The following is a 26,606-nucleotide window of genomic DNA, read 5'->3' as shown; positions in this document are numbered from 1 at the left end:
TTACACCTGCCTTCTACGCCTTATTTTCTCACGTCATGAACGAATTCTGGGTAATCGGCGATATCTTCCAAGTCGCGCGCGTAAATCTTCAAGATTTTGGAACCAAATCAGAATCTCACTATTGAGGTGGGATTTCATTGGCAGCAAAAGGCAGTAGCAGTTTGGTAACTTACTAGATGTTACTAACCTCTCTCTAGTGATTTGACGCGGCAGCAGTCATTTGCTCATTTAAATGTTTGCGAAAGTTTTGCGTTTGCTGCTCTGCTGTTCGGATAAATGAACTTCAAGCAGCAAAAACTTGCGCTGAAAGTGCTAGTAACCTTCAGTGAATTGCTGCTGCTGCTACTTTTTTGCATTAAATCCCAGCCTATTAAAGAAGTGAATTCACCAAATGACATCGAAGGAAAATGGATCGGATAGCAATTGATTGAAATTATTTCATAATAAATTTTTAGTAAGGAGCTTAGATGTTGATTTGAAGTATTGAATGATTAATGGTTCATTAATACTTTTATTCTAAAGATATGAACATATAAAAGTTGTAGTTACATTTATAAAAAATTTTTAATACATGTATGTACTGAGCGATGTTCATACTATTTTACGACAATCACTAACGCTAGTTATACATTATTCCAAAACAAAGGAATTAGGATATCTTCGTTATTACATTTTGTCGTGGTAAAAGCTAACACATATTTAGATATCAATAGTAATAATTTCGGGATTTTAAAGTAAAGGAACATCAAACATGAGCTTACTTGGTATATTGACAAATAAAAATGTTAAACATGAAAAAATTATTTAAAATACAGCTGCTCCTCTCTCAATTACCTAATTGTACGTAATAAGAATAGAAAGAAAGATAAATTTAGGAATCTCCAAGATACTTTAATTGCAGGGCCTAAGGTGTGATTAAGAAATAACAGGAACCACAAAATAAAAGAGAAAAATAAGTAAAAACTTACAACATTAAGCAGATCAGCCGCGATGCTTGACTTACAAACGAACTTTGAATACTGATAAATATTAAGTCTACATTTCTGGATAAATGCATTTTACTTGGTCGAGGTCAATAATTAAGTAATGATAATAAATGCCCAATAATACTGATGTATAAAAAGGAAAGAAACAATGATTTTCCTCAAAATCTTAAGTATCAAGCTTAATGAATTAATCGGTCAATTCAACTTTTCTGTGTTTTGGAGTTTAACGCTGGTAAAAATAAAAAAAAAGAAAAAAAAAGAAAATTTTGCACTTACAGAGAAGATTCTAGAAAATTTTTATTAATTGTCTTTATCGTTTAGACCTCGCCGTGTTTCTACTCGAATATATATTCCCTACTAATTAGACAATTATCACGACTATTTTTAATAAATACTATTGCTATATCGACAGTGGAGGAATATTATCGCTTATATCAATCGAACTAATCAGTGTATGTTTATAATATGGAGACAGAAAACTGTATAAACATTGGGCATAATTTTTAACGTCGTAAAAGTATGCTAATGCGAAATTGCTGTAGTTTTATTTTCCCCGGTTTGACACTCCTAGTCATTTTAATTATGAAGATATTTGTTCCAAATAATGCAAGCTAAATTCATGAGAGTAACGGAACCGAATAAAACGGGCACTTTGAATATTCAGAGACCAAAGCGGCTGTGAAAGTAGACTAGGATTTTTTTCCTGCACTTCCGCAAAATTAGTAACACCGGGATTAGTGTCACAGTCAATAAAATAAAGCTAGGAGAACTCAAGTAAATTAATCAAATCTTTTGTTCTCGAATAATTAATAAAATATGAGTTGAAATTGTAAAATTTAGCGTAACGTTGTTTCTCTACTCGACAGCTGTTTTACCGGCAAATGCCGTCAGAGACAACATCTCGTTAGGGTCTGTCGGTAAGCGAGAGAATTCTATCTCCTCGCCAATACTGTCTGAAAAATATAAAATCATAAAAATCGTACGGTTAGTGATGGTTATTATACAATTTTAGCTACCCATTATTTCCACAAATTCCGCGAATTTTGAAATTCTCTCTTTTTCTCAACAAGATAATGTTTAAATTAATTTTGCAATTGGTTTTGTTAAAATTGGATTCGAAATATTTTTCGTACACATTCACCATTTACTGACCAGATGTTTCGATCGGCCACTGCTTATGCGATGGTGCGTAGAGGACTAGTAGTGCCAAGATGTAATTATTCCACATTCCGTAAACGCCTGTAAGGAAAGCCGAAGTCACTTCCAGCTCCAAGTCCTCATCCCATTTCCATTGGCCTTCAGCCATCTAAGATGAGAAATTGTGATATACCATCATAACTTACTGTGGCGTACAGTTGAAAGCATTTGAATGAAACAAAGTCTTAATATACCTGTCCGAGAATAAATCCAACAACTGTTAAAGTCGCGCACAACAGTGTAGCTATCATGAGAAATTTGAAGCGGTAAATAACTCCTTCGTAATGTAAACGCCTGGCTGCGCTCATGCTAGGCAGAGTAGCACGCTTTATACTAATATTCGTGAAGACTTTCCATATCATGTAAGTCAAAAACATCAAATAGACACCAGCGGAAATCCCAGCAAGTATGATAAACGATAACTGAGGACCGTATGATGATCTGGTTAAGGAAAAAGCAAAAGAAATAGAGAAAAATAGAGTAACAGGAATACTGTGTAAATCTTGGATCATTTACGAGTCCGCGAATTTGCAAATCTTCGTAAATATGTAGTATTTTTCAAAGGATACAGCCAGCTTTGTTCCGATGTCTGTTACCCAAATCGAATAAAATGGATTCCTCAATTGTATTCCCCGTTCGCACATGTCAAACACAAACAAAGAGAGGCAGCCTACACCCACTGCCGAAAGATGACGCCAGTAACATTTAAGAGAGTTGCGCTGTCCGCTATCCTGCAAGAATTTTCACATTTATAACACGCTGGTCATTCCCATGATACTTCAATTTAGAAAAGATCTATGTCCTCACCTGGATCTGCAAGGGCGGCCGGCCACGACATGAATAGAAAAAATATACAATTATCTAAAACTCATAATAAAAGCCATTATGGCTAAAAATGTGTAAAAATTATGAGAATACTATTGTGACGCAGTCCCATTAAATTCCCTGAGAATTCTTGTCTCGGGATAAACGGGTATTTAGAATATACAGCATTGAAAGAAAATTTCTCACCATCAAATGTTCTCCCGCAAAAATGAGCCAAAACGATAGAAGGTTAGCGTAAAATACTCCTTGTCTGATGTCGCCGAGTAGAAGCATGAACGGCATGTCATAGGCGAGTGTCAAATACTCTAGTGGCACTAGAAATTCGCAAGATAGTGAGCAAGAAATGAGAGCATAAATAAATCCATTTTTGCAGTAGAAAGAAGGCTCAGAAACATTTGGATTAGGAACAGCGTGTGATTCTTACTGTTCAAAAACGTTAGCGCAGAACCAAGCACCAACAACATGTATTCCAATAAATCGGGAGATCTAGAAAGCATGTGAACTCTTCTCCAATACCATGCAAGAACGCACACTATTATTGGGAAGAAAATTGTCTTGAGGCTGACCCATACTTTTGTGAATCCTCCGTTCTGGTTTATGACCTGGATACAAGAGGCGAGCGTGTCATTGGATGGAACAACGTAATTTTTTTTTCACGATAAAATCGTAACAAGAAACGATATGAAAATAAAGAATAACATTACCGTAAGCAATAAGTCGGTTACATGGCCCAAGCCTTGGTTGATATTCCTGTCTGTGTCGGCAGGCAAGCGAACGTTGAGGAGATAATAGTCATGGAATAACGATCCCAGCTCAAACAGAGGCACAACGCTACAATTATATATATAGTCGTCTGTTTTCTAAAATACAAAATACAATATAACAGGTATTAGAGAAACGAAACAGCGATAGCAGAGAATCTCTTTTTCTCCATTCTTGTCGAACAACTTACAAGATCGATTGTGCAATCCAACGGACGCTCCTCTATAGAGGCCGCGTACGGCTTCCAAGCATAGTCCGGATCTCCCTTGTTTCGATAAGCGAGTTTTGCATCTAGGGTAATCCTTGTTCCCGGAACTAGGTAAAAGAGAAAGATCATTAATGCACAAGTTGCGCGAACATAGAGTGAGAGTAGTAGGTGGTAAAACATGGAGAGCAAGGAAGATAGATGAATACTGTGTTCCGATCTTTCATTCTTTTTTATGCTTTAGAATAATGATCTGTACCGATTTCCATCTGGCTGTGATACATAATATCGACTTGTAAGACTCCTATTAAGTTTTGTTGCCATCTTGAGTAATCAAGCTGCCTGTTATTTCGCGGTATCGGCATCTGTAAGAAAAGTTCAATAAGATTTGAATTACTCTGGTCTTTAAAGTTTAAAAAGAAAATTGAAATTCGTGTTTATCGTCTTCCGATCTTCATTATTTTAGAGCTGCGAAAGCATAACGATTGATCTTGTCGATTAGAATTTATTTCAATTCTTTACGAAGTTACCTGAAACGCGTAAACGACTTGATGAGCTAGATAATGATCATCCAAATCGAAGTTGCCTTTGTCCGGCAAAGTACATGCTCCTTCTCCGCGGGGGTAAAACCATTTTCCTCCGCCTGGCTCAGAACCGTTTACCCTGATGTCTTTGCACAGTGTTCCGAGAATATTTTGACTGCTCGCCGGTGTCGGAGCTATAAAACGATGTTAATAACACAAAGGATTTGAGTACTACACTTTTTTCTCCTCGTATATTCGGATGGCAGGAATTGACAGAGATTGGAGCTTATTTTTCTTTTCTCATAGTGAATTCGAATCTGCTGACAACAAAATTGTTCTTCGAATTCTTACCTATCAAACCGCCAATCAGGAAGCATATAATTTGGCCGATTACAAGGAGCGATACAAGGACGGATAGCTTCTTGCCACTTAGATTTTCGATAATAGTGCCCTGCATTATTGCAGATTTCGTTCTCGAAGGTGGATCTTCTCTTTGAATTACACGTTAATAGATTCTTATTCTATTTTACTTTGGGTATGCCAGCGAAGTTTCGATTCCATAAACACAACAAAGAAGCCGGCGTCCCGTGTGTGATCGATGGATTGTTTACTTTTAGTACGTGACTACGATTGTTAAAAATCTCGTTACCGCTTTTCGAATTCTTCCAATTTTTTTCCACAAACTTTAAACTGCGAATTCTATATTCTATTCATGATTTATTCACGCGTTTCATCGAGAGACACGGTACTTTAATATTGTCAAATTCGTTCCATTAAATCTTCATCGCGAATATTCTCTCTCGCTATGAACGAAGATGTCCCTTTTTCAACTAGGGGAAATCTTCCTTTTGTTTTTTTGTTCCATCCACTCCTTTGGGATGCTGGTTACAACTTGGTTCATAAATTCTATTGGTGGATCGTTCCACCACAGATTATGGTAAAACCAGATGCGCTTTTATTTTTTTACCGATAGTTGTCTGCCTAGCGGAATATCCGGAAACTATTAGAAGCTAGGTATACGCCTATACGGAATAGGTTTTCCAAAAAATGGGCCTATCAAAGCTGTATTTAACTTGACCAATAAGTTTTCAAATGTTTGATTAATCACAGACAGAATGAAATCAAAAAATTAGATAACTCGCTGTTCACGGCAATTATATTTTGGTATTTGTAAAAGATGTATTTTTTTGTGGGACACGACGATCACGGGGTTTCAAATGCACGAATAAACATGTTCTTAGTTTACAAACGTTTATTATCATCATTTTCCATCTTTTCTTATTAACGGTATAACAACTATGCTATTTCTTCCCTCTGGCACTCGCCACCACCTTCCTAGTTTGTGCTCCTGACCAATTCCAGCGACAAGAGACTTTCCGTCTGGTGTGAATGCCAGAGAATTGACGAAACCCACGACTTTTATCTCCAATAGCATTGTTAAGCTTCTGAACGATTCTCCACACTGCCATAGTCTGATAACGCCGTCTCTGGACCCTGAAATAGAAGCTAAATTCGCGTTACAATATTCTAGTATAATTCAGCCGGGTGATGAAATTCTTTCATCATAAAATAGAATGAAAGATTTCAATGAATAGGCAAATAAGAACACATTTTGTATGGGAGAATAGAATAATCAGTGATTGGCGAACAGAATGTATCCTTCACTCCTTAATTATGGCCTTTCAAATAATGTTTCTACTTTCCATCACCTATTTACTACAGAATATTTCCCTCGTTCTTGTTGTAGATCTTAAGTTAAACTTGTAATTCAAAAATAGAAATTCATAGTCCATCCTTAATTAATTATTAATTATCGTACCGGATGCAACGAGATCAGTATTGAGGAAAGTGGCTATGCTAGAGATCCACATAGGTCTTCCGTTTTCTTCGTCTTTTCCGTGGGCTTCGGGCACTGAACATAGAGGTTTCTTTTTCATCGATCCCCAGACACAGAGTTGGCCGTCGTCACCGCAGCTCAAGAAATTTTCCTCATTGATTAATTTTACCGCGTCTATACTACCGGAATGACCATTGAAAATCAGTTGCGATTCTTCCACTATTTTCCATATCCTAATTGTTCCGTCGTAACCTCCACTCGTTATAGCGCGTTCACGCGAAAGCGCGTCTATCGATGTTATTCCGTTTTGATGTCCAAACCTGTTGATTTTGTGGGAATCAGTTTAAAAATTCATCGACTAGATCCAAAGTGTAGTCAAGTTCGAATTCTTAAATAAATAGACAAATAGTGAATTAACTTTGACTATTTTCAGTTGTAACGCACATTGACTCAACGTAGGCCATGTCGTCCAAATTCCAGACCTTCACGCTGCGGTCATCAGAGGCAGAATACAGAGTATGCGTATCCCTTCTGAATATCAGTCCACTGACTCTGTCTCTGTGTCCTTGAAGATTTTTAATGTGCGTCAATTCGTCACCAGAGTAGACCTTGACTTCTTTAGAGCCATTATCACCGGCAACCTGTTGACAGAGTAATATCACAGTTATGAAGAATGGTCTTTTCACCTCTGATTTTAGTATATTTGTGCATCTTAATTTTTCTTGATCCTATTTTTTTCAAACTTACTAAAAATTTACCGTCGGTACTTATGGCTAAGCATCGTACATATTTCATTCCTTCTGTCCCTTTCCTTTTGCCCTTGATTATTTTGAGCTTCTTTTTATCATTTAATGACCCTGCAAGTTAAAGAATTAAGTAATTATTTGGTGTTCCAATATTTTTCTTGGGCATAACTTGATTCTTGTATTAGGCTGATTTACATTTTACAACTGTTCCATCCTTGGAACCGGAATAAACGGATTTCCCATCACTGGAAAGGCAGAGACACGTTATTGAACTTTTTTGGTCTTTACATCGTAACATAATAGGTTCTTCATGTCCAGTGTAATTCTTTGCAACAGTTTTTCTCAAACGACCTTTATCCTCTAAATATTCTTCCTGTAGTCGTTTGGCCACTGCACCTTCCTCAAAATCTGCCCTATCTTTTTCTGTAACCATATTCAATTAAGAAATTGGAACTAGAATTGAAATTGGACACTCTATAAACAATTGTTTTACTCAATTTGTAGCCAGTTATTGAAAATAAAAAATGCTGACCTTCTCTTTCAATCTCTTCCAAATATTTTCTGGCAAGCCGTAAACGTTTTTCTTGTGCCGTCTCATCTTCTTCTACGTCAGATTCTTCTTCTACATGATTTTTCTTCTCTCTGCAGATAGGATTATTGATAACAGTGGTTAAATTTATTTCACATTCATTCAGAGGATAAAATTTTACAGAGAACTTGATTCGATACACAAAGATCAATTTCCGATATTATAAGAATTTATATGCCATGATTTATAAATTATTGATCAAGTTTTTAGCAGTTCATTTTCTGCATAGTGAAGTAAAAATAAGAACTCGTCAAACTACCGAAGGTATACCTTTCCTCTGCAAATTCTTCATCGCTGCTCGCAATGCTCTCATCGTCTTCTGGCGTCGACTTCTTTATATCTTTCTTTTTTGATTTAAAGGTAGGACCTTCAGAGGTTTTTTTGCCAACTTTCCCATTGATCTATGTACAAATTGAGGTCTGTTTAAATATCTTTTCCTCGCGGAGGATAAATCGTTTCATGTAAGAGATATGTAGACGGTAAAAATCGCATAGTGACGTCTACTGTTTTATGTTATTCCAAGAAATATTTGGAATACAGGTGTTGTCAAAAACAACTTCACCTGCATTTGAATTACTTTACTCGCAGCTAACAACTGCTTGATCTAGTTAATTACATTTACAATGTAGTTCTCTAGACAAAGTTCAAGGCGTGAGTAATGTGAATATATGATCTGACATTATTGATTTGATTGGGAGAAAAAAAAATTAAATTTAAACAACTTGTACACGGATTAAGAATAAAAACATGCATGCAGGTATAACCTATTTTGTGAAAAGTAAATTTCGGCTAAATGATCGGTTCATCGAATTTACTGATTTATTTACCTTTCTTTTGGGTGGACCACCACCTCGACTATTTCTTATAAAAAAGGACATTATCTATCAGATTTTTTAACAATTATGTTTTTCAAATTCTTTGTAAACTGTTGCGAAAAGCCACATGGCCTCCTCCTCACACTTTCGATCATTGGTAATGGAATATTGTGTAGAGGAGGAACTCCAGCATCTTTTCCGTCTGGCTCGCAATCGTTTTTACAATCGTCGCTAGAGGCGCTGATAAAACATTTGAAGGTTATCGAATATTATCAACTGTCTCCAAATTAACGAACGTCTTCGTAATAGTTTAATTATTGAATAAAAACAGATAAAAACAAAAACACTTGACACGTTTATCATGTCAGTAAAGAGGAAAGTATTAATGATATGTTTAGGTAAGTCTCGAAGTTAAAACCGTAACATAACCTACAACTTCTTAATAAATGCACTTCTTATTCATTTCTACATTTCGATTGCGAAGAAACAATTTCTGACAGAAATTTCCTCGGTAATAATTTAAGCAAAAAAAAAAAAAAGAAATAGGCAAAACACGTTGATCAACGTACCATTTATATTCCGCTAGGAAATATCTGTCGCTCTCCTTTGGCTGAAGCGGTATTCTTAGACTTCATACGGAGAAAGAAACTCCATGATTTATGGGAAGTTGAAAGCGCGGCACTTATCGGTTATCACACAGGTAAAAATCCTGATCATCGAGCAATTGCTACGCTAAAGAAACACGGCATAACAGATTATGTTCATAAAGCAAGACCGGTAAGTGTACCCAAAATATTCTGGACCATATTTGTCTGATTGTAACTCTTTGCCGGTATCATTTAATAGTGGACTTGATAGTACAGAATTTTTTATGCATTCTAATTTATCATCGATCGTTATTCATAAAATTTTGATATTGATTCCAGATCAATCAATCAGATTACGATAAATTTGATTGGATATTTGGAATGGACGAAGATAATATAAGGGAACTGGAAAGACTTAGGCCGGCAAATAGTCGCGCTGTGATTGAACTTCTTGGTAAATACGATCCGGAGGAAGAACTGATCATCAGAGATCCATACTATGTTAGTTTCCCCAGAATTCATTCATTTCAATGGCAGTATTTTTGAAAAACTGAAAAACTTGTTCTCATTGTCAGTGTTTTCTTTAACATTTCCTGTGATTATTTTATTTTCCTTTTTTTTTTTACTCTCTGATTACAGGACAGTGATTCGGAAGGATTTGAAAAAGCTTATATACAATGCGTCAGATCGGTAGCAGCATTTTTAGAAAAACACAAATGAAAGGTAACGTTGCATAGATGTGTTATTTTAAACATTGCTTGCAACAAATCAAACCAGCAAATTTAAAAACTGAAAAGAAATTACTAGGAAATAATCGATTGTTGTAAATTAAGACGGAGGAATAAATACACATTGAGTCTTAGAAAATGGAATAATGCAGATTTATTTAATTCAGAGAAATAACATGATACACTGATAAATAATAATAATAATAATAACAATCGTCATCATAATAAGAATATTAATAACGTTAAAAAAATAAAGTATGAAAAGTACGGAATCGTTGGTCCCAATTTTTTTAAGTTCTACGAATCTAGTTTTCAAATTTGGTTTCACGTTCGAAACTAGCGACATGCGTAGTAATAATTATTATAAAAAAATCAAGCTGCAAACTTTCACTGGTTCAAATTGTTGTAAATACTTGTAAACCGTTTATTATACCGTTGAGATGAAATATTTTTCATCTCCCATTGTTTTACCAGGCCCATTTATTTCACCCGGTGACCAGCGACATAAACCTCAACGATGTTGCGATCATCACCTGAGTGAATCAGCCTCTCGAGCCTGTTCTCTAAGGTGTATTCAATTAAATTGTCAAGTGGCCCGTTCGATCCGTTCAAGTCAATAACGAGAGCATCAAACTGTTTTCCAGGTACAAAACTTCCTATTTCATCCTGCATGGCTAAGGCTGTAAGATGAAACAGAGAATATGGCAAAATCGGAAAATTTACTAACTCTGGTTTTTTTTTTTTAAACTTACCAGTAGCTCCCCCCAATGTTGCTAGGTGAAAAACATCCTTGTAGTTCAGTGGCGTGTAACCCGGTGTGAGGATAGATAAGTGATATGAAACTTGAAGTGCGGCTCGCATTACATTCAGCATGCAAGAACTATCTCCGCCGGAAATATCTGCATCAATTATGATACACAATTGAACAAGTACTTATTTATCATTCCCATTTCCTACTGGATTTAGTCCTTCGAATTCACTCCATTGAAAATGGAAAGAAACAGTTTGCACGGAATGCAACCTACCGGTTCCCAGTCCGATTTTGAGTCCCCGATCCTTCAAACGCTGCACATCGCATAGACCGCTTCTCAAACAAGTATTTGAAGATGGACAATGAATTACGGCAGATCCTCGGCTTTTGAGGAGCGCAAGCTCGCTATCCCCAAGGTAAATTCCATGAGCCAATACAGTCTGTGAATCAATAAACGAAATGTCATCATTTTTAATGAGTGGCGTTATTATTTGTGGTACGTTTAGTTTCCGTGCTTTAGACTCACCTTGTTTGTTAAAAGGCCAGCGGCATCATAAACAGCTGCGTAAGAGGGATATTCCTTGTAAGCCGTCGTCACAGCCTCTATTTCATCCAGATTCTCAGAAATGTGGGTCTGAACAAAGGTCGAGAGATTAATGTGATATTACCAATTGTTGAACTTATCTTTCTGGCTTGTCAGTTCTGGCAAGAAGCTTAAACGTACGATTGAAATTTAATTATGTAATTACCTGGACATGAATTTTCATTTCTTTTGCCAGTTTTCCCAACTCAGTCATGAGCTCCATATCACAGCTCAGGGCAAACCTTGGCGTGATTACTGGCATTATCAATGAACTCTGCAATGTAAATTTTTTTTTTTCTCTTAGCTTCCATTCTTTAATTTTCGCTTCAATACTCTCTTATTTCATAGAATTTTGTATTACATTTTTCGCTAGCCATCCGTTATTTCGAAGTTTACAAAAGTATCTGCTCATGGAGTGAAATAATTGTTTCAATTTGTCTATTTGTCTATTTTCTCACGTTTAATTCAGCAATTTCTTTGATCATCTTTGTGGTCCCGGCGATAGATTCTTTGGTACTTTCACAGTAACCATCTTTCCGTGAATGATTCATGTTCACCTTTCCTACTAAGCATCGCTGGCCATACTTTACAGCCTGTTTGGCCAAAATTAGAGAGGACTCTGTGTGCAAGGATGCAAAATAGCATGCGGTAGTAGTTCCCATTGTTAGAGTTCTTTTCTGTGGATAAGGATAAAAAATCCAATGAAATAATAAACTTATGAATAATCATCAAATTATTGCTTCAAGTGCTGGCAACTTACAACTACGGCTTCATACACATGTTCTGCAAATGCTGAATCCGCATATTTTTTCTCTATTGGGAATGTGTAAGTCTCCAGCCACTCTAGAAGACATTTATTATAGCCAATTCCCAGGTTTGGGAACTGCGCCGCATGAATATGACCATCAACAAATCCTGGGATTAGGAATTGGCCTGCACTTAAGACCCTGACATAGTCGGCATTAATGTCTCCTGGCTTAGGGTTCTCTGATATGTTGATAATCTGGATGGTAAAAGCCAAGCATGTAAGAAAATCATGACTGTATCAGGATTTTTCCTTTGTTTTTTATATCAAATTTTCAACCTCAAAGCAGATTTTTCATGAACCGGACCTTATTTTCGAATTTCAAAGGTTGAAAATACTATTGCAAAATTTTAAATACTATAAAATCACTTTGAACCAGTTTTGTTCGGTTTGAATTCGGTTAAAAAAGTGTTCTTAGGGTAAGGCAGAGCTTCAGTTATCTGGGTAGGTAAAACAGAGTGCGGCAATGACTTGACGATTTCAAAATTAACTTTCAGAAGGCCGGCACTTTTCATTCGAAATTCGATATTTTTTAGAGTTATGATTTATGTATATAAATAGTCAACACGTCCGGTGGAGTTTCCGAGTTATTTGCTGACAATCGTATATTATGTATTATGTTGTAGCTGAATACAATCGAGATTTATAACATCTGCAAAGTACTTGGCTACATCGTGCTATTTATTGATAATCTTATCACAAGTCATACGAAATATTGAGAAGAAAAAAAACATAAAAGTGTGACAAATGTCACGTCCTTGGACTAAGATCGGCGTTTCTATTACTTGGTCATCGGTATAATGATATGAAAACGAAATAACCATAAAGTGATAAGAAAAATTAACTACTAGTAAAACAACTAGTGTTCAGTCGATTCTTACGTACGAATCTCGTTATGGTTTGTAGAAGTATAAATTATTTTTATTGTTTATACTCGTTGGCAAACGTTTCGCGATTTGCGCCGGTTCAGATTAGTTGTTAAATCCTGTACTTCATTTCATGATGTGTGATAGCTGACCATAAATGTGCACATCGATTAAAATGATTTGCAAAGATTTATAAGATTAAAATAATTTTCAATTATTTGCTAAAGTGAAACAGAAGAAACGGATATTTTGAACTGGTTACTATTTTCATATGACCACAGAATTTACGATACATTGTTTGCTCATTGGACGAACATGTGTTCCATATTCTCTGAAAATCAAATTTTCACATATTATGATGCTTGTAAACGGTTATTATTATTGCCATATTATTATCACTGTTACTACTGCAAATTTTCATCGAATCGTCAAAACATGCGCGAAAAACAGCGCACTCAAATTCAAAATTCGAACGCTATTCCTTAAATCGCGGGACGACACAGTAAAATTTGAATAACTGATTGTGGTGATCCGATCACGCTTAAATTGAGTATTCTTCAAGTTTAATTAATTACCTTGCCATTTTCGACCAGAATTGCAGCTCGTTGTAGCACATCTAGACGACCTTGAGGATCGGAATGAATAATCGGACCGACAAACAACTGTCGATTCATATTTAAACCGGATGTTTATATAGCGTCTAATGTCCTTATCAGTCAGTTTTCCAATTGCATTGGTCGAATCCACTGATATATAACTGTCGAATCAACTATTTCACAACTAAAATCTTTAAGTTTCAAACTTACTACGTATAGTAGACTATATAAGATGTATCAGTATTCGGGGACTACCGGGAACTCACTGATTCCTTGCAAAAAAATAAGACTAAAATTACACTTGACAATTTTTTTTTTCAAGCAACGGTTTTTTAACCGATTGAACTTCTGTATCATTCAAGAGTAATTTTAATCTTATTTTTTTGCAAGGAATATATAGCCATGTATAGCTGTACTATTCTCCGCAAATTATGTCCATCGGTCGATAAAGATTTTCGACGACTAGATGTACAAAAATACAGTTTTTTTTTCAGCGACAATAATTCCGTACTATAGCCAGTATTGGTAGTCAGTTTTTTTGTATTAGTGACGGTTCCCTATCAATCAAATGACGTCTGAAATAAGACTTAACCTATGTTTAAATGTTGCAAAATATATCTACACAATATTTATTTATTACAAATTACATTCGAGAAGTTTAGCGTGTTCTTTCGATCTAATAGACCGTAAACAAACTTAAATTCGGTCAAAACAATTTATCCTCAGGAGAGTTTGCGAGAGTTATAGGGTCGATGTTGCTATGGATACTGAAAGAGGGAAAGATGATGAATAAGATCGTAACTGAATACAACTATCGGTCGGCAACAGTAACTACAAGTAGCGCAAATAAACGGCAACCGGTTCTAACAGGCCAAACTGCCAACTGTTCGTATTTCATTCCTAAGCTAAGGTTTATAGTAGCACACGCACGCATTATAGAAATGCATGTATACATCCCCTACGATACATGTCAATTCCAAGTTCCAACTGTCCTTGTAGTGCACGGCCAACAGTTATCGCACTTCGGAATGCCGTCATATCCCTAGTGAAAATTTCTACTACCACAAATTTTTACAGAAATTGGGAAATTTTACAGAAATAAATATGCATAGTTTTTCATAAAGAATTGGTAATTTACTCTCACAATTGTAGCAGCTTGTCAATTTTATTTCATTTAAAAATACAAATTTGTATGAAAAACCACCATACATATTTACAAATTGTACGAACTGTCCCAATTTCCCTAAAAATTCGTAGAAAATCACTGAAATCATTTTCACCAGGCAGTATTATCCGAAAAATTGCGCACACTTTCGGTGCATATTCATGTTCTGTTTTCTTCATGGGTCGATTAGTTATTAGGCGTTGTTAGTACTATTTTACTCTGTGCTGTTACCTTGTTCAAATGCTATTAGCACTTAGCATGCTTTCAGGTCCGTCTAACTCACGTGTTACGTGTTACCAAGCACGTTCTAGCACTCTTATAAACACTTGTGGCCTCTTTTTCAGGAATTTTGGACTGACCTTCAAACTCGTATGTGTGGTTTTGCACTGCAATACTTGACACTGTTAGTGCACTTTTAGGCGTTAGGTAGTATTTGGTCTCTATTTGGTGCCCCTACCCTACTGAAAATGATCACGTCTTAAATCATATAATATTATGACCGAAATGAACGTGTAATTTATTACATGATTTATCTTGTAAATTCGAGAAATATGTATAATAAATCACATAATAAATTACAAAAGCACGAGTCATAAAACATGCTAGATCTATACTATATCTATACATCAAATATACTAGATAGATATAAGACAAATCATGTAATAAATTACATGTTGATTTCGATCACATGAACATTTTCGGTAGGGTAGAATATCCACGTTTTTGGCAAACTACACAATTTTTCCACAATCTGGACTAGTCAGTTTCAGACGTTTTTAGTCTATTTATTGATATTAGGGTGTCATGATTAAGTTTGCAAATAGTTTTTAGTTCTGGTTACTCGCAATGTTGGGGAAACGAGATACTCCAAATGGAGTTGAGAAAGCAACTGAAAGAATTAAGAAAATGGAAAAACCTCCGGCTGATCCGCACAGAGAGTATCTGGATATGGACACTGATGAAGAAGAGTTTGGAAAACCAGGTTTACCAATTTATTATAAATCCTAAATCCAGGACGATAGGATGATGACCAAAACTGGATCATTCTTAGAATAGAAAATTCGTTTCTGTAGAAAAAAGTTGGGTCTGGTTTTCAATCAAGAAAATCCTGCTCAGCCTCTCGCATCATCGTTTATTATAAGTTAAAATTCTTGAAACATTGTGTTTTTTATTTAAGAAAATCAAAGATTGAATACATTACGGAAAAATGATGGATTATAGAAACACCGGAACCGGAGGAAGAGCCACCACCAGAACCAGAAAAGCCAGTATTTACAGACCAAGAGCTACAACAGCTTGTGAGTGGTTGTATTGACACAATGACGAGTGTCGGAGGCTCACGAACTTACATTTCTTCAAAAATTTTAGGAACAATATACGAAAGACTTCACTATTCTACCTGCATTAGATGCCTCGGATTGGAATGAAAACTGCTGTAAAGTGATTCGGGAATTTTTTCAAGATCCAACAAATATTATACTGACTATTTTCTACGATGTCGATGTATTGAAAGCTCTCCTTGATTTTCCATCCAATGCCATCGAAGGTCTCACCTACTTTCTTAGATCACCGTGGCAGATTTATACACCTGAAAATTTTCACTCCACCATTAAATTTGGCAGTATTAGTGGAAGCATTGAAAATTGTGTGCTGAAAATTCTGGAAAATGCTTACGCACTTGGTATATTCTACAGCAAAGACTGGCCATCCGGTATCCTTGATTATTTCATACTTTTCTTTAGGATTCAGGCCTTTGAAACGAGTCGAATTTTTTCCATACATTATTTCCACGTACTGCAGTCCAGAGGAACAATATTTTCACCAATACTCACGATCTGCTGACAAAATTAACCGATACAACATATAAATTGATGGGACTCACTATTTTGTATGTTCCAAAAGAAGGAATGGATCTTAAAGCAATTCGAAAAGTTGAGGACGAAGATCATTTTGTGCTGGTTGCTGCTGATGATGAATCGAATGAAAGAGCGTGGGAGGATACTGGAAAGTTTGATGAAGCCAAAGACGAGGGGGAATTACTGGGCAGATTAGAAACTGTAGCCAATTTCTGGATTCGACAAATTAGGGAAGCAATCGCTGATCAAAACCCTGCCAGCAAGTTGGCACGAGTTACAGATGAATTAACTTTCTGGAATTACAGATGCAAGTTAATAATTTATAAAAGTGAATTTATTGAGACTTAAAATGACTTTTTTTGGCTATTGAGGGAAAGTCGCTTATGAAACATTATACGTTATACGTACACAATTTATATGGTGTCTACTGTTTCATTGATAAATATTTCTTTAATACAGATGATAATTTAAGCGGGCTTCAATCTCAGCTGCAACATGACGCCATTATTTCCATTGTTGGAAAATTAGAGAACGTTAAATTTACAAGTATCAGACAATTCTATGATCTGAATAAAAGTGTACAGAGCTCAATTGACGAAGCTGTTTCCAACATCAATTATCTTGATCTATTATCTGATCCCTGTAAGTCGTTAGCAATTCCTGAAATACAGGATGAACAAATTACAGAGATCTTGCATTTGATCGGATACATTTGGCTTGAATCGCCATTTTTCAATACAAAGTAGGTGTCGTTGAAGAAAAATTGTGTTCCTCATTCATTGATAGTTGATTTTTTGACTGATAATTTTACTACAGGGAAAAGATAGAAACTCTTTGTCAAGCTTTGAGTACTCAAATTGTCGGAGCGTGTAGAGAATCAATTGATTTGAAGACGATATTTCAGGGCGAAACGATAGAAAGCAAAAAAAAAGTTGAAGTATGCATCAGTTGTTGCGAAAAATATAAGAATATTTATGACGAGGTGAGACTTATTATGCTAATTCAGTAACAAACAGAGCACAAAATATGCGCGAGCGTAAAAAATGAATGGGAAATAATTTATCCTTTGTTTCTAGCACGTCGAAATCATTTTTAATGTCAGCAGTGATAAACTCAGGTGGGAAGTCGACAGGGAAAATGTGTTCAATTGTGTCGATGCGTTCATTACACGGTGCCAAGACGTTATTGAAATTTGTGATACAATTGTTGTGTTCGGAAGGTAAAAAGCAACGCTATTCGCATGCTAAGCAAAGGATCAGTCAAATCAATTCGAATTCAAACCTTTACAGATCCCTTAAATCCGTCAGTTTTGGCGGATCAAACGGAGCACGGTATGAAAGTGATTGTAAAAAGATGGAAAACATTTTTTATGAAAATTTGCGTGCTATCGAAAATGTCCAACACAAGATACTCGATGTCGCCGAAGCCACTTGGATAGAACACATAACTTTGTTTCGACATGAAATAATCGAGCTTGAAGTTATGGTTAAGAATCTTATTAACAGTATCTTTGACGATACAAATTGCATCGAAGAAAGTATCGAAGCACTTTATATCTTACAACGGTACAATCAGCGTGAATGTGTCAATGAACTTCTGCATCTGAAGTTGGTGGATGTGAGTTTATGTTATACACATCGTCTCTACTGAAAATCCATTTGTAGAATGTATGTATCATAGGATTTTTTTTTAGAAAGTTCAACGTCGCTAATGAATTTGCATCGATATTCACAGATTTGGACGATTTTTGATAAGGAAATACAACAGTGTAAGCAAGATATTGTAGACCATAGCCAAGAGTACCATCCTCTGACTCCATATTATTCAGGACGAGCGTCTATGTTGCGAATACGACAAACTAGACTTATGTCGCATCAAACTACTTTGATCGATGCTTCCGATTGGCTTGGAGACTGTGACGCTCAAATGTAATCCATTTTTATTCAGTTATCCACAGATTCGTAGACTAGTAGATTTCTAGGATTTATTCATGTAATCAATTATTGCAGACCTGTATTGAGAAATTATAAAAAGTTAGTGTCGGCCATTGCAAATGAGGAAAAGCTGTTGTTTGACGAGTGGGAAAAAATGATTAGCGATGAAAAAAGTCTGACTAGTATTTTTGGGGAGCCGCTTTTACGTCGAATTAAATCAAAATTTGGACCGATTGAAGTAAATATGGATTATCACCTTTTGGACACGTTGGAAGAATCGAAAGTGTAAATATTTGAACGGGAAGTAATGAAATGAAGGATTTTCTTTCTGCATCAGAATCCAGAACAAACATTGTGTAGTATAATATCATGTTTGTTACAGTTGCTTAAAATATTTTTTAGATGGATTTCGTTGAATTTTGAAGTTAAACCGTCGTTAAAAAAGTTATTGACTAAGTTGGTGACCATAAAATTACGATACGAAGGAGCGGTGTTATTGTGCAGAAGTTACAACAGAACTTTTGAACGCATTTCAAATAACGACGAACGTTTGTTGTTCAGTGAGCTTTTGAAAAATCTGGACAATTGTATAATATCTGGTTTTGATAAAATTACATGGAATTCCCCAGATGTTGAGAAATTCTACGCAGATTCTACTGTGGAAATATTAAATGTATGGACCGTATCAATAAGAGCATATTGATAATTAACAAAAACTGACGAATTAATTACTAATTTCAGCTTGAAGAGTTTTTTGGATTATACGAAAAGGCTAATTTACGAATCGATTGTTACTTTGAAGAAGTCGCTAACGTAAAATTTCTCCAAGCTTCTGACAATGTTACTTATCAAGTGAACGATTTTTCTACTGCTTTGGAAACTCAGAAGTGTGTACAGTCAGACCTTACTTCATTTATTACAAACCTCCTTAAGAGTATTATAAATACTTTACGACATCGTTTTTTTTTAACCAGGGCAGAGGGAATGTGCAAAGTTACAAAATCTTGTAATAATATTCTGCGATTATTAACAGGAATGAGAGAAGGTTTTGAAATAGATTTTGAGGAGGTAAATTAATTTTAACGTTTTCTCAATTATCGTTATCTGTGTACGAACGATACGGAAAATCGTAAAAATGTAACGATAATATTCTGAGATACACAATATTTGTTCAGGTAATACAGCATTGGAACAAGTTTATTGAAGCTAAAGATTTGAAATTGAAAGAATCGCTTTGTTTAGCTGTGATAAATTCATTACGATCTACCTTGAGATTAATTAGAGGGGATGCAATCAATATCGGCAAAGCTTTGTTCCGAGTCAAAGTTGATTATATCGGTGACAAGGTAAATTCATTGTCTGTATCTTATTGTAACATTGGAAAAATAAGAAAGCAGGAATAGTTCAGCTAACTTTTATCGTTTCGCAGTTGGTTATTCCCGACGACATTGACAAGATAGAAGAAACATTCAATAATACATTCAATTCTTTAGTAAACGTTATAAAACCATTAGAATTGCTCTCGAAAAAGTTAAACGTCGATGTTCGCAATGATGCTACAGAATTGTGGGAATCGATCGAACGGGATGATTCTTGTATAAATTTACAGGAAGAAATCAATTCAGGTGAATTTCATACGGTTGTTTTTAAAAACAGAAGACAACGTTTTTGTCACGTTATTATTATCGTGTTATGAGATTTTTTAATTTGCAGAAATTAAAGATTTAAAAACATCACTAAAGATGTACATAAATTCTACAGAATGTTTTAAGGAAGTATCAGTGATCGACGTCGCGCAAATTGTTCAGTATTACGCGGCAAATGAGCCAAGCAGAGAAATACTTGAAAATGATATAAGGCGGTAAATTGACTATGCAGTTTATTGACGATTCCGTTAGTACTTACAACTGAAAATTGCAGGAGTAATGTAAAGTTACGTTTTCAGATGTACAAAATTGGCAGATTCTATCGAAAACCATGGAAACGAGGTGTTGATTAATTTTTTAGAGTTGGATATGAAAGACGCGAAACTGAAACTGATTGAGAAATGTGAATCTTGGCGAGAAATATTGTTTATAGAACTGAGCAAAGTCATTGTAGCAGAAAAGAAGTTCTCTGCTGCTACGCCAACTCCGCCGGAAGAATTGAGTTTGTGCAGTTATGTAGCGAGTGACGATAGCGATTCCTAAAGTGTACGTAAAATATTTTATCAATTTATGTATTGGAAACTTTCAAAGTTATATTGCGACAAATAAACTGAGGGTGCACGTGAAGTCAAACACTTTTTTAATGTTAATTCAAGATTATATTTGTATTTTCATATATTAAAAAAAGACAGGTATTTCATTTTCTACAATATTATGTAAACAAGTGGCACCATTCCAAGCTAGGAAGTTTTAAATACTGACAAATGAAGTATATTAAGAGGTAACTATTTTTTTTTTAACGCATATATTGGTTGATCAGATCCTAATATAAGATGACGAATTTTAAACTCTACTTAAAAGGTACGCAGTATAAGATTTTCACAGACAGTTGTGACGTGGTCTTTTTTAATTAAAAATAACAACCATCCTTATCTTTGTTTCACTTGTGTATATATTTTTTATTATATTCGTATGGCAAGTAAAAAGATTATTTTGCATAGCAGAATTGGAATAAAAGAGAGACATCAATATTCAGACTTGAAAACTCATAATTAAAATTGACTTTGATCAATTGATATTACATATGAGTATATGTAAATGAAGAGAATAATCATAGTATCGGTTTGAGCTTTGCTTTGCCTAATTCGATTCAAGTTTCGAATCAACAATATATAGTAAACAATAAACAATACTGGATTTCTAAAAATAACTGCTCTTTCCTTTTTTGAATAGCGTGACAAATCGTAGCTTGAGTTTTGTCTGGGAAATATTTAAGAAAATTATTTTTTATTATCCTAACTATACTTAGCGTCATGGTATTTGTTCTTGCGGACTTAGTTAAATGCATTTATAATCAGTCGAGTGGAACTGTAATCGTAATCTTATTTACTTTCCATAGCTGCCTATTACGCCAAAGTTATTTGATTATTAACGATAAATTTAAATGGATTTCTTGAAAATACACTTTTGTTTAAACGTACGGTTACATACGCGACGCATACAATGCAATCTATTTATCATTGCAGTCGTACAGTTTTTTATTTTTTCTACGATTCACCCTGTTTCGTTAATGATACAAATGAAAATTCGTCGCAGGTAGATAATGTTTCTGTGCGTTCTAAAGAAATAAAATTTTTTACAACGCTGAATCAATCAACAAGCTACGGTATCGTTAATAACGTGTGAATCTTAAAACAAATTCAACAGAGCATAGGTATGCATGTATGTAATATAAATATCTATTCTAGTAATAGTACCTTTGCACAGAGTAATAACTTTAACGTTGCACCATATTCCTTTTACATCTAGATATTAAATTGTTTCAATAAATTCTAATATTACTAAGTAACTTTCTTTTTTTGTTATATATATATAGAAACTAAGTGAGATGTTTTTCCTTAGCATTGAATTAAAAATATGATCTCCGATATCGAAGTATTTTTAAATTATAATTCGGCTCGTAAAACGAACCCGAACATCTTTTTGGCACATAATCAATTACTCTCAGATTAAATCCTATACAGCTCTATGACGTGTCACTTTCGACAGTCAGTAACTTTTCACCATCCGCTTTTACCGTGAATACCGGACTCTGGGCCAAGTCTTTATAATCCATTAACTCACTGTCCGAGCTACTCGTATCGTTTATTGATATTTCAAGTGGTTCTGGTTCCGCACTGTTTGGCAATAAGAATAATAGCGATAGGGCTATAACAGCGTGCCACACGCTGTGCACATACTGCAAAAATGGGAAAATTGAATTAGGAGAAAATTTTTATGATTTTCAAAGTCTTTCGAACAATATACAGTCAGTAAACTTCTGCAAAATTCAATGGTTATCTATTTTGTAGTTTTTATTTTTCAACTTACTTGGTAATTAGATTCTGTTTCAACTAGAGCAAACAGGAGTAACCCGATCGTAGCTAGTGACAAACCGATTATCAGTTTTACAACCTCTTTAGGACGCTGTCGCTGTTTATACTTGTAGCATCGACAGGCAAAAGCTGCAATCTTTATAAAAAAAAAAAAAAGTACGAAAACTTGTAGACATATGTTTTATAAGATAGGTTTTAATTAGAAGAACTAGTACGATAAGTTGACTACAAGATTAGTCGTTAGACAAGTTCATATTGTACTGTATACAATTATTCATCTATAAATGAGAGTTTTACGGTAAGTTTTAATGCAGTTATACTCACTGGAATTGTCGCACCCATTGCTAAGGGTACTAAAATGCTGGTTAATCCTGTTCTATCCGTCTCGACGCAAAATGCGATAACAAGTACACCGATCATGTGAAAAAACGACACATATTTTGTAGGTAATTTTGCCATCGAGACGAGAGTCACCCAGAATGCCAGAATGCTTGAGAAGAAGTCACTGTACTGCAAAACCTGAGGCGATGATAAAAAAGACATATTTTTCAAATGGCATAAAAAGTTGTTGCAAGTTTTTTCTTCTAACATTGAGCGTCCAGTTGACAAGTAACTTTTGCAATATATTTATCAGAAGTATTCAATGAGGAGAAAAATCTTCACCTCATATTTAACCGCGCAGTAGGTCATGAATTGCTGATCGCACGCATGATAAAGCGAGGAGAATATCATGGTGGCTAAGTAGACCAGTGCTTCTGTATAGAGGCCTCGTTTGATGGCCAAATAAATGGCCGGTATAAAAAATCCGTTACTTAATGTAAGCAGGAGAGTTGTAAGCACTATGAATGCCTTTGGATCTGCGTGCGTCGAGTCTGTACAACCCCAGCCTTTGTAACCTAGGGAAAAAGAACGAACCAATAAACAGATTATGGAGGCCATAGAGTTGCTTGCGCAAACTTACGAGGTATACCGATGAAAAAGAACGTAACTGAATGATTCGAGTACATCGCTAATGTGATGCAATTACCTCCGAAACAGTTGCAGGAAGTATAATACAGCAGTCCTCTCTTTGTCTCTTGGCAAATTCCGTGATTACCGCATGAATGAACTCCAGGGAAGACGCATTGCCGTGTTTTTATGTCTACGGATACAAGTATTTCCTCCATTGTGCACGGAGCTTTCCTTCTAAATTAGATAAACAAATTTTTCAAACGCATATTTCAACTGATCAATACTTGCATAGTTTTATCATTACTTTAGAAATTATGATGGCGATAATAATAATGATGGTGATGATCATAATAATATAATTACCCCTCGGTATAACATTTAGCTTGCATTGCTACATGCCAAACATCCGATTCTGGATAGGGAATTAATAGAGCGGATATGTTTTTTCCATAAGATGACAAGTTCATGAACATATTTTGGTTCTGGCACACTATTTCTCCATTGATACGATCGGGTACTCGACCCTTGCGAATGCAAACTTCAACAAGGACGAGCTGATCGGATATTTGCTGCGAAAATGAATCGTAAGGAGTAAACGCGATTTTCTTCGATTGATACATTTTGTTGACATGAACAGTAACGATCAAAATATTTCGTTGGTAATTCTTACCTTGTTCATCTCCAGACGAATCTCGATGCTGAGAGTACCTCCGATGTCAATAAATGGCATAATATCAAACTGCGTAACGACTGGGTAATAATCCGTAAGCATTACCCATGACGTTAACCATTCTCTACCCTGAAAACAAACTTGGCCTATTGTAAACTGTTTTCACAGTTCAAATCTTGTTCTGAATTGATTCAAATGAAATGAATTTTTAAAAATTCATTGTAGAAGGGAGACGAAAACATTTATAAATAAAATTTTTATAGTAGGTACCTGGAGTAGATAAACGCTTGAGAATGGCTGAGAATGTTTTATTCTGGCTAGTTGAAACCTTGGTATGCAAGGATCGTCTCTGGCATCATCATCGTCCGGTAAAACGAACTGGTCCTTGGATGGTCTCATGCTGTCGTAATTAAGTGTTGAATTGTTATAAAAAATCTGGTGAAGCAGAGGCTGTTTTTTCGACGATCTCAATCGGTCCTCTTTATTTTTTACTCGGAGCTGATTCAATGCCTCGGAAAACGATGGCGCATCCAGATACTGCTTCATAAACGATTTGTCCAGCATTCGTATAGGACATTCTGGTGAAAGATTTACAGTTACAAAGGATTATTGTAATAAGATCAGCTCCTGAAATAACAACAACACTTGCTTTTCGACTCACCCGAAATGCTCACCATGACATTGAAATCTATAACACTGCCCGAAATGACTAACAAATAATAGTAACTTTCTTGGTACGGCGAGAGAATGGTAAACGTGTAGGAATCACTTATTGTTAAATTGCCGATTGAGCTGGGGTGCGACTCGTTGTAAATTGGTATCGTCCGTCCCTTGAGTGCCAGGCCTTTTATGCAGGGTGTATTGGAGTCGTGATAAGCTCGCAGAGTAAAATTACAGCCCCATACATGAACGCGAAAATGCCACGTACTCGATGGTATGTAGATTCTGTATGATAATAATATGTAAGAATAAGACTAGGGCGTTATTCAATTTGCCTCTCTAAAGTTATGTGAAAATTGTCGAGTGTCATTTCAGCAAAACTTTACACCTACCAAACTATTTGAATACGCATAGATAGAAAAACAGTCAAAAGAACTGTTAAAAACCATTGACAACAAAATGTTGGCTTAGTTTTAACCGACGAAGAGGAACATGACTTTCTCTTTAGTCTTTTTTTTTGCCTAATACTTGCTTGTAATATGACATTGGCTCGTTGGTGTGCAGAAATTTTTGTGTGCCGATCGGTATGTCTTGAATGCCGCTGGTCTGTGTCCATATAGCGACGGAGCCCAAAGTGTAACGGCATTTATGTCCCAGACCCTAAAACGTTACGCGATATATATTTATTGTAATATTTGACTTCGATGACGAGTAAAATGTGACGGCAAGACAGAGTTGAACAGATAATGGTGAATAATGCAACTGCATTTACTTGCTGCTGAACTTTCTTATCCCAATGGGAAAGGTATCCAGTCACAAACCAATCTCCAGGTTCCGGTCCGTAAACTGGTATAGTAGCCGTTACTTTTGGCTCGAAAGTAGTCATCATTGATACCGATATAGTGTCGTTACGGTACAAATGCATGTTAGCAGGAAACGAAGCATTATTCACTGACATTACGGGGTAACTGCCAGATTTCAGGTGCCTGAAAACCATGCAAAACCATGATTTATACAGTTATACTAAGTGAATGTTTTATTCGCATTAAGGGAATTTAATATTTCTCTCCTGGATACTTACAGGTGCACCTTTCGAGACGGACAATGTAAATTATCCGTAAAGGCTGCAAATTGCCAGGTGGCTCTAAAAACTTCTTTCGGTACTGTGTAATGGAACGTCGTTACGTCCCCATAGCTTTTAAACGGATGTAAAGTTCCTTCCTGACTGGCCTCAGGTAACATGCATCGAATATCTAAGGAATGATACAAGTATTAATAATGATGATAATGTCGCTATGAAACAAACGTATCATCGGTATTAAAAAGTAATTAGCTACTTCATTGACGATAATTGATGCATTTACGTGTACAATTTCTTATAGAATAAAAGAAAAATCCAGCGTGAAATTGTTTTCATTGGTAAATCAAATAAATGATGAAAAAATAACATATATATTAGAGTGTTGTTTGAGATGATATGATCAGGCGAGTGAATTGATTGTGGTGAAAATATTGAAATAATAAAATTGGCTCACTGCAAGTAGTCATAATGTATACACACACACACACATATATGGTGTATTAAAATCGAATACGATCCAAAATTTATTTACCCTAATGTTATATACATATACCTATATACGTACTTACCGCGGACGAAGAAATGTGCCAGAACGTAAATGATTTGTAAGCAAATAAATACATTTTGACTTGTTAAAATATATTTGGATCGCATAACTCGTCTTAGACATAGAAGATCTGTTTTGATCTGTTCGATTTTTACTGTGCCGGATCTGGCATTTTTCCTCTACTATTTGGCTGCACTGTACGCGCTTTTCGCTTCTGCCCTTCCCACGAATGGATGACTACAAATGTCAACATTCTTTGTTAAAGTGTGTTTGTGAATGGATAAGCAAACGAACGACTGCGCAACCCAAAATCTGCGCG

The 26,606-nt window shown here is 35.5% G+C and overlaps 6 protein-coding genes across 19 annotated transcripts; 2 read left to right on the top strand and 4 right to left on the bottom strand.

The window, feature by feature from the left end:
• Nucleotides 1-491: 491 nt before the first annotated feature.
• Nucleotides 492-5,416, bottom strand: LOC124183019 (protein wntless). Of its 3 annotated transcripts, none has more exons than XM_046570954.1 (12): nucleotides 4,851-5,414; nucleotides 4,506-4,693; nucleotides 4,235-4,340; nucleotides 3,961-4,085; nucleotides 3,713-3,868; nucleotides 3,433-3,610; nucleotides 3,195-3,322; nucleotides 2,991-2,996; nucleotides 2,753-2,914; nucleotides 2,378-2,605; nucleotides 2,139-2,292; nucleotides 492-1,939 (listed from the first exon to the last, which is right to left on the bottom strand). In XM_046570954.1, exons 1-12 carry the CDS (start codon nucleotides 4,954-4,956, stop codon nucleotides 1,842-1,844), a joined length of 1,635 nt encoding a protein of 544 aa, XP_046426910.1. In that variant the 5' UTR covers nucleotides 4,957-5,414; the 3' UTR covers nucleotides 492-1,841. The 3 variants fall into 3 exon arrangements, with proteins under 3 accessions (XP_046426910.1, XP_046426911.1, XP_046426912.1); XM_046570956.1 differs by having other exon boundaries at nucleotides 1,832-1,939; nucleotides 2,128-2,292; nucleotides 4,851-5,416; XM_046570955.1 differs by lacking the exon at nucleotides 2,991-2,996 and having other exon boundaries at nucleotides 2,753-2,919; nucleotides 3,194-3,322; nucleotides 4,851-5,415.
• Nucleotides 5,417-5,733: 317 nt separating this feature from the next.
• On the bottom strand, nucleotides 5,734-8,655 carry LOC124183021 (U3 small nucleolar RNA-interacting protein 2). 2 transcript variants are annotated; one of them, XM_046570971.1, is made up of 8 exons: nucleotides 8,499-8,655; nucleotides 7,942-8,072; nucleotides 7,615-7,724; nucleotides 7,278-7,505; nucleotides 7,084-7,193; nucleotides 6,781-6,977; nucleotides 6,319-6,656; nucleotides 5,734-6,005 (listed from the first exon to the last, which is right to left on the bottom strand). In XM_046570971.1, exons 1-8 carry the CDS (start codon nucleotides 8,547-8,549, stop codon nucleotides 5,761-5,763), a joined length of 1,410 nt encoding a protein of 469 aa, XP_046426927.1. In that variant the 5' UTR covers nucleotides 8,550-8,655; the 3' UTR covers nucleotides 5,734-5,760. The 2 variants fall into 2 exon arrangements, with proteins under 2 accessions (XP_046426927.1, XP_046426928.1); XM_046570972.1 differs by having other exon boundaries at nucleotides 5,734-5,993.
• A 65-nt stretch (nucleotides 8,656-8,720) lies between these two features.
• LOC124183025 (low molecular weight phosphotyrosine protein phosphatase 1-like) lies at nucleotides 8,721-11,027 on the top strand. 2 transcript variants are annotated; one of them, XM_046570986.1, is made up of 6 exons: nucleotides 8,721-8,884; nucleotides 9,073-9,263; nucleotides 9,413-9,574; nucleotides 9,713-9,796; nucleotides 10,276-10,445; nucleotides 10,557-11,027. In XM_046570986.1, exons 1-4 carry the CDS (start codon nucleotides 8,848-8,850, stop codon nucleotides 9,791-9,793), a joined length of 471 nt encoding a protein of 156 aa, XP_046426942.1. In that variant the 5' UTR covers nucleotides 8,721-8,847; the 3' UTR covers nucleotides 9,794-9,796; nucleotides 10,276-10,445; nucleotides 10,557-11,027. The 2 variants fall into 2 exon arrangements, with proteins under 2 accessions (XP_046426942.1, XP_046426941.1); XM_046570985.1 differs by having other exon boundaries at nucleotides 9,713-10,445.
• Nucleotides 9,931-14,879, bottom strand: LOC124183023 (guanine deaminase). Of its 7 annotated transcripts, none has more exons than XM_046570982.1 (9): nucleotides 14,799-14,879; nucleotides 13,382-13,575; nucleotides 11,896-12,138; nucleotides 11,594-11,812; nucleotides 11,302-11,409; nucleotides 11,079-11,186; nucleotides 10,827-10,992; nucleotides 10,554-10,700; nucleotides 9,931-10,481 (listed from the first exon to the last, which is right to left on the bottom strand). In XM_046570982.1, the coding sequence occupies exons 2-9, from the start codon at nucleotides 13,478-13,480 to the stop codon at nucleotides 10,282-10,284; spliced, it is 1,290 nt and encodes a 429-aa protein (XP_046426938.1). In that variant the 5' UTR covers nucleotides 13,481-13,575; nucleotides 14,799-14,879; the 3' UTR covers nucleotides 9,931-10,281. The 7 variants fall into 7 exon arrangements, with proteins under 7 accessions (XP_046426938.1, XP_046426939.1, XP_046426937.1 ...); XM_046570983.1 differs by having other exon boundaries at nucleotides 13,382-13,563; nucleotides 14,799-14,867; XM_046570981.1 differs by lacking the exon at nucleotides 14,799-14,879 and adding an exon at nucleotides 14,205-14,279.
• Nucleotides 14,880-15,227: 348 nt separating this feature from the next.
• LOC124183014 (dynein-1-beta heavy chain, flagellar inner arm I1 complex) lies at nucleotides 15,228-20,630 on the top strand. 3 transcript variants are annotated; one of them, XM_046570944.1, is made up of 18 exons: nucleotides 15,228-15,268; nucleotides 15,392-15,549; nucleotides 15,789-15,865; nucleotides 15,936-16,278; nucleotides 16,368-16,730; nucleotides 16,883-17,165; nucleotides 17,240-17,405; nucleotides 17,500-17,642; nucleotides 17,713-18,040; nucleotides 18,158-18,351; nucleotides 18,433-18,642; nucleotides 18,760-19,030; nucleotides 19,099-19,244; nucleotides 19,332-19,425; nucleotides 19,533-19,703; nucleotides 19,787-19,982; nucleotides 20,071-20,218; nucleotides 20,303-20,630. In XM_046570944.1, exons 2-18 carry the CDS (start codon nucleotides 15,414-15,416, stop codon nucleotides 20,544-20,546), a joined length of 3,513 nt encoding a protein of 1,170 aa, XP_046426900.1. In that variant the 5' UTR covers nucleotides 15,228-15,268; nucleotides 15,392-15,413; the 3' UTR covers nucleotides 20,547-20,630. The 3 variants fall into 3 exon arrangements, with proteins under 3 accessions (XP_046426900.1, XP_046426899.1, XP_046426902.1); XM_046570943.1 differs by having other exon boundaries at nucleotides 15,247-15,326; XM_046570946.1 differs by lacking the exons at nucleotides 15,228-15,268; nucleotides 15,392-15,549; nucleotides 15,789-15,865 and having other exon boundaries at nucleotides 16,092-16,278; nucleotides 16,373-16,730.
• A 929-nt stretch (nucleotides 20,631-21,559) lies between these two features.
• LOC124183015 (post-GPI attachment to proteins factor 6-like) lies at nucleotides 21,560-26,549 on the bottom strand. Of its 2 annotated transcripts, none has more exons than XM_046570948.1 (13): nucleotides 26,306-26,549; nucleotides 25,741-25,912; nucleotides 25,432-25,645; nucleotides 25,192-25,319; nucleotides 24,661-24,944; nucleotides 24,270-24,577; nucleotides 24,000-24,128; nucleotides 23,693-23,898; nucleotides 23,406-23,563; nucleotides 23,042-23,274; nucleotides 22,703-22,897; nucleotides 22,374-22,514; nucleotides 21,560-22,242 (listed from the first exon to the last, which is right to left on the bottom strand). In XM_046570948.1, exons 1-13 carry the CDS (start codon nucleotides 26,361-26,363, stop codon nucleotides 22,030-22,032), a joined length of 2,439 nt encoding a protein of 812 aa, XP_046426904.1. In that variant the 5' UTR covers nucleotides 26,364-26,549; the 3' UTR covers nucleotides 21,560-22,029. The 2 variants fall into 2 exon arrangements, with proteins under 2 accessions (XP_046426904.1, XP_046426903.1); XM_046570947.1 differs by having other exon boundaries at nucleotides 26,310-26,549.
• Between the last annotated feature and the right edge of the window lie 57 nt (nucleotides 26,550-26,606).

Source organism: Neodiprion fabricii, chromosome 5 (genome assembly GCF_021155785.1).
Source record: "Neodiprion fabricii isolate iyNeoFabr1 chromosome 5, iyNeoFabr1.1, whole genome shotgun sequence".
NCBI classification, from domain to species: Eukaryota; Metazoa; Arthropoda; class Insecta; order Hymenoptera; family Diprionidae; genus Neodiprion; species Neodiprion fabricii.
Note: the sequence above shows the minus strand (reverse complement) of the source record. Positions and strands in the feature narration are given on the sequence as shown.

What these genes read in the sequence shown, in the direction of transcription:
- LOC124183015 (XM_046570947.1), bottom strand. Translation starts at nt 26,394, where the DNA reads ATGCGATCCAAATATATTTTAACAAGTCAAAATGTATTTATTTGCTTA. An exon ending in GGCACATTTCTTCGTCCGCG is followed by an intron (nt 25,913 to 26,309) that starts GTAAGTACGTAT and finishes ATCATTCCTTAG; the next exon opens with ATATTCGATGCATGTTACCT. An exon ending in TGTCATGGTGAGCATTTCGG is followed by an intron (nt 24,578 to 24,660) that starts GTGAGTCGAAAA and finishes ATCTTTCACCAG; the next exon opens with AATGTCCTATACGAATGCTG.
- LOC124183021 (XM_046570971.1), bottom strand. Translation starts at nt 8,549, where the DNA reads ATGTCCTTTTTTATAAGAAATAGTCGAGGTGGTGGTCCACCCAAAAGA. An exon ending in ATGGCCTACGTTGAGTCAAT is followed by an intron (nt 6,657 to 6,780) that starts GTGCGTTACAAC and finishes CAAAATCAACAG; the next exon opens with GTTTGGACATCAAAACGGAA. An exon ending in TACTGATCTCGTTGCATCCG is followed by an intron (nt 6,006 to 6,318) that starts GTACGATAATTA and finishes ACGCGAATTTAG; the next exon opens with CTTCTATTTCAGGGTCCAGA.
- LOC124183025 (XM_046570986.1), top strand. Translation starts at nt 8,848, where the DNA reads ATGTCAGTAAAGAGGAAAGTATTAATGATATGTTTAG. An exon ending in ATGTTCATAAAGCAAGACCG is followed by an intron (nt 9,264 to 9,412) that starts GTAAGTGTACCC and finishes TATTGATTCCAG; the next exon opens with ATCAATCAATCAGATTACGA. An exon ending in TCATCAGAGATCCATACTAT is followed by an intron (nt 9,575 to 9,712) that starts GTTAGTTTCCCC and finishes CTCTGATTACAG; the next exon opens with GACAGTGATTCGGAAGGATT.
- LOC124183023 (XM_046570982.1), bottom strand. Translation starts at nt 13,480, where the DNA reads ATGAATCGACAGTTGTTTGTCGGTCCGATTATTCATTCCGATCCTCAA. An exon ending in AAATGAAAATTCATGTCCAG is followed by an intron (nt 11,187 to 11,301) that starts GTAATTACATAA and finishes ACCTTTGTTCAG; the next exon opens with ACCCACATTTCTGAGAATCT. An exon ending in CAAAATCGGACTGGGAACCG is followed by an intron (nt 10,701 to 10,826) that starts GTAGGTTGCATT and finishes TAATTGATGCAG; the next exon opens with ATATTTCCGGCGGAGATAGT.
- LOC124183019 (XM_046570955.1), bottom strand. Translation starts at nt 4,956, where the DNA reads ATGCAGGGCACTATTATCGAAAATCTAAGTGGCAAGAAGCTATCCGTC. An exon ending in ACATCGGAACAAAGCTGGCT is followed by an intron (nt 2,606 to 2,752) that starts GTATCCTTTGAA and finishes TACGGTCCTCAG; the next exon opens with TTATCGTTTATCATACTTGC. An exon ending in TTGGATTTATTCTCGGACAG is followed by an intron (nt 2,293 to 2,377) that starts GTATATTAAGAC and finishes TTCTCATCTTAG; the next exon opens with ATGGCTGAAGGCCAATGGAA.
- LOC124183014 (XM_046570944.1), top strand. Translation starts at nt 15,414, where the DNA reads ATGTTGGGGAAACGAGATACTCCAAATGGAGTTGAGAAAGCAACTGAA. An exon ending in AGAAGAGTTTGGAAAACCAG is followed by an intron (nt 15,550 to 15,788) that starts GTTTACCAATTT and finishes GATGGATTATAG; the next exon opens with AAACACCGGAACCGGAGGAA. An exon ending in TTGATTATATCGGTGACAAG is followed by an intron (nt 19,704 to 19,786) that starts GTAAATTCATTG and finishes ATCGTTTCGCAG; the next exon opens with TTGGTTATTCCCGACGACAT.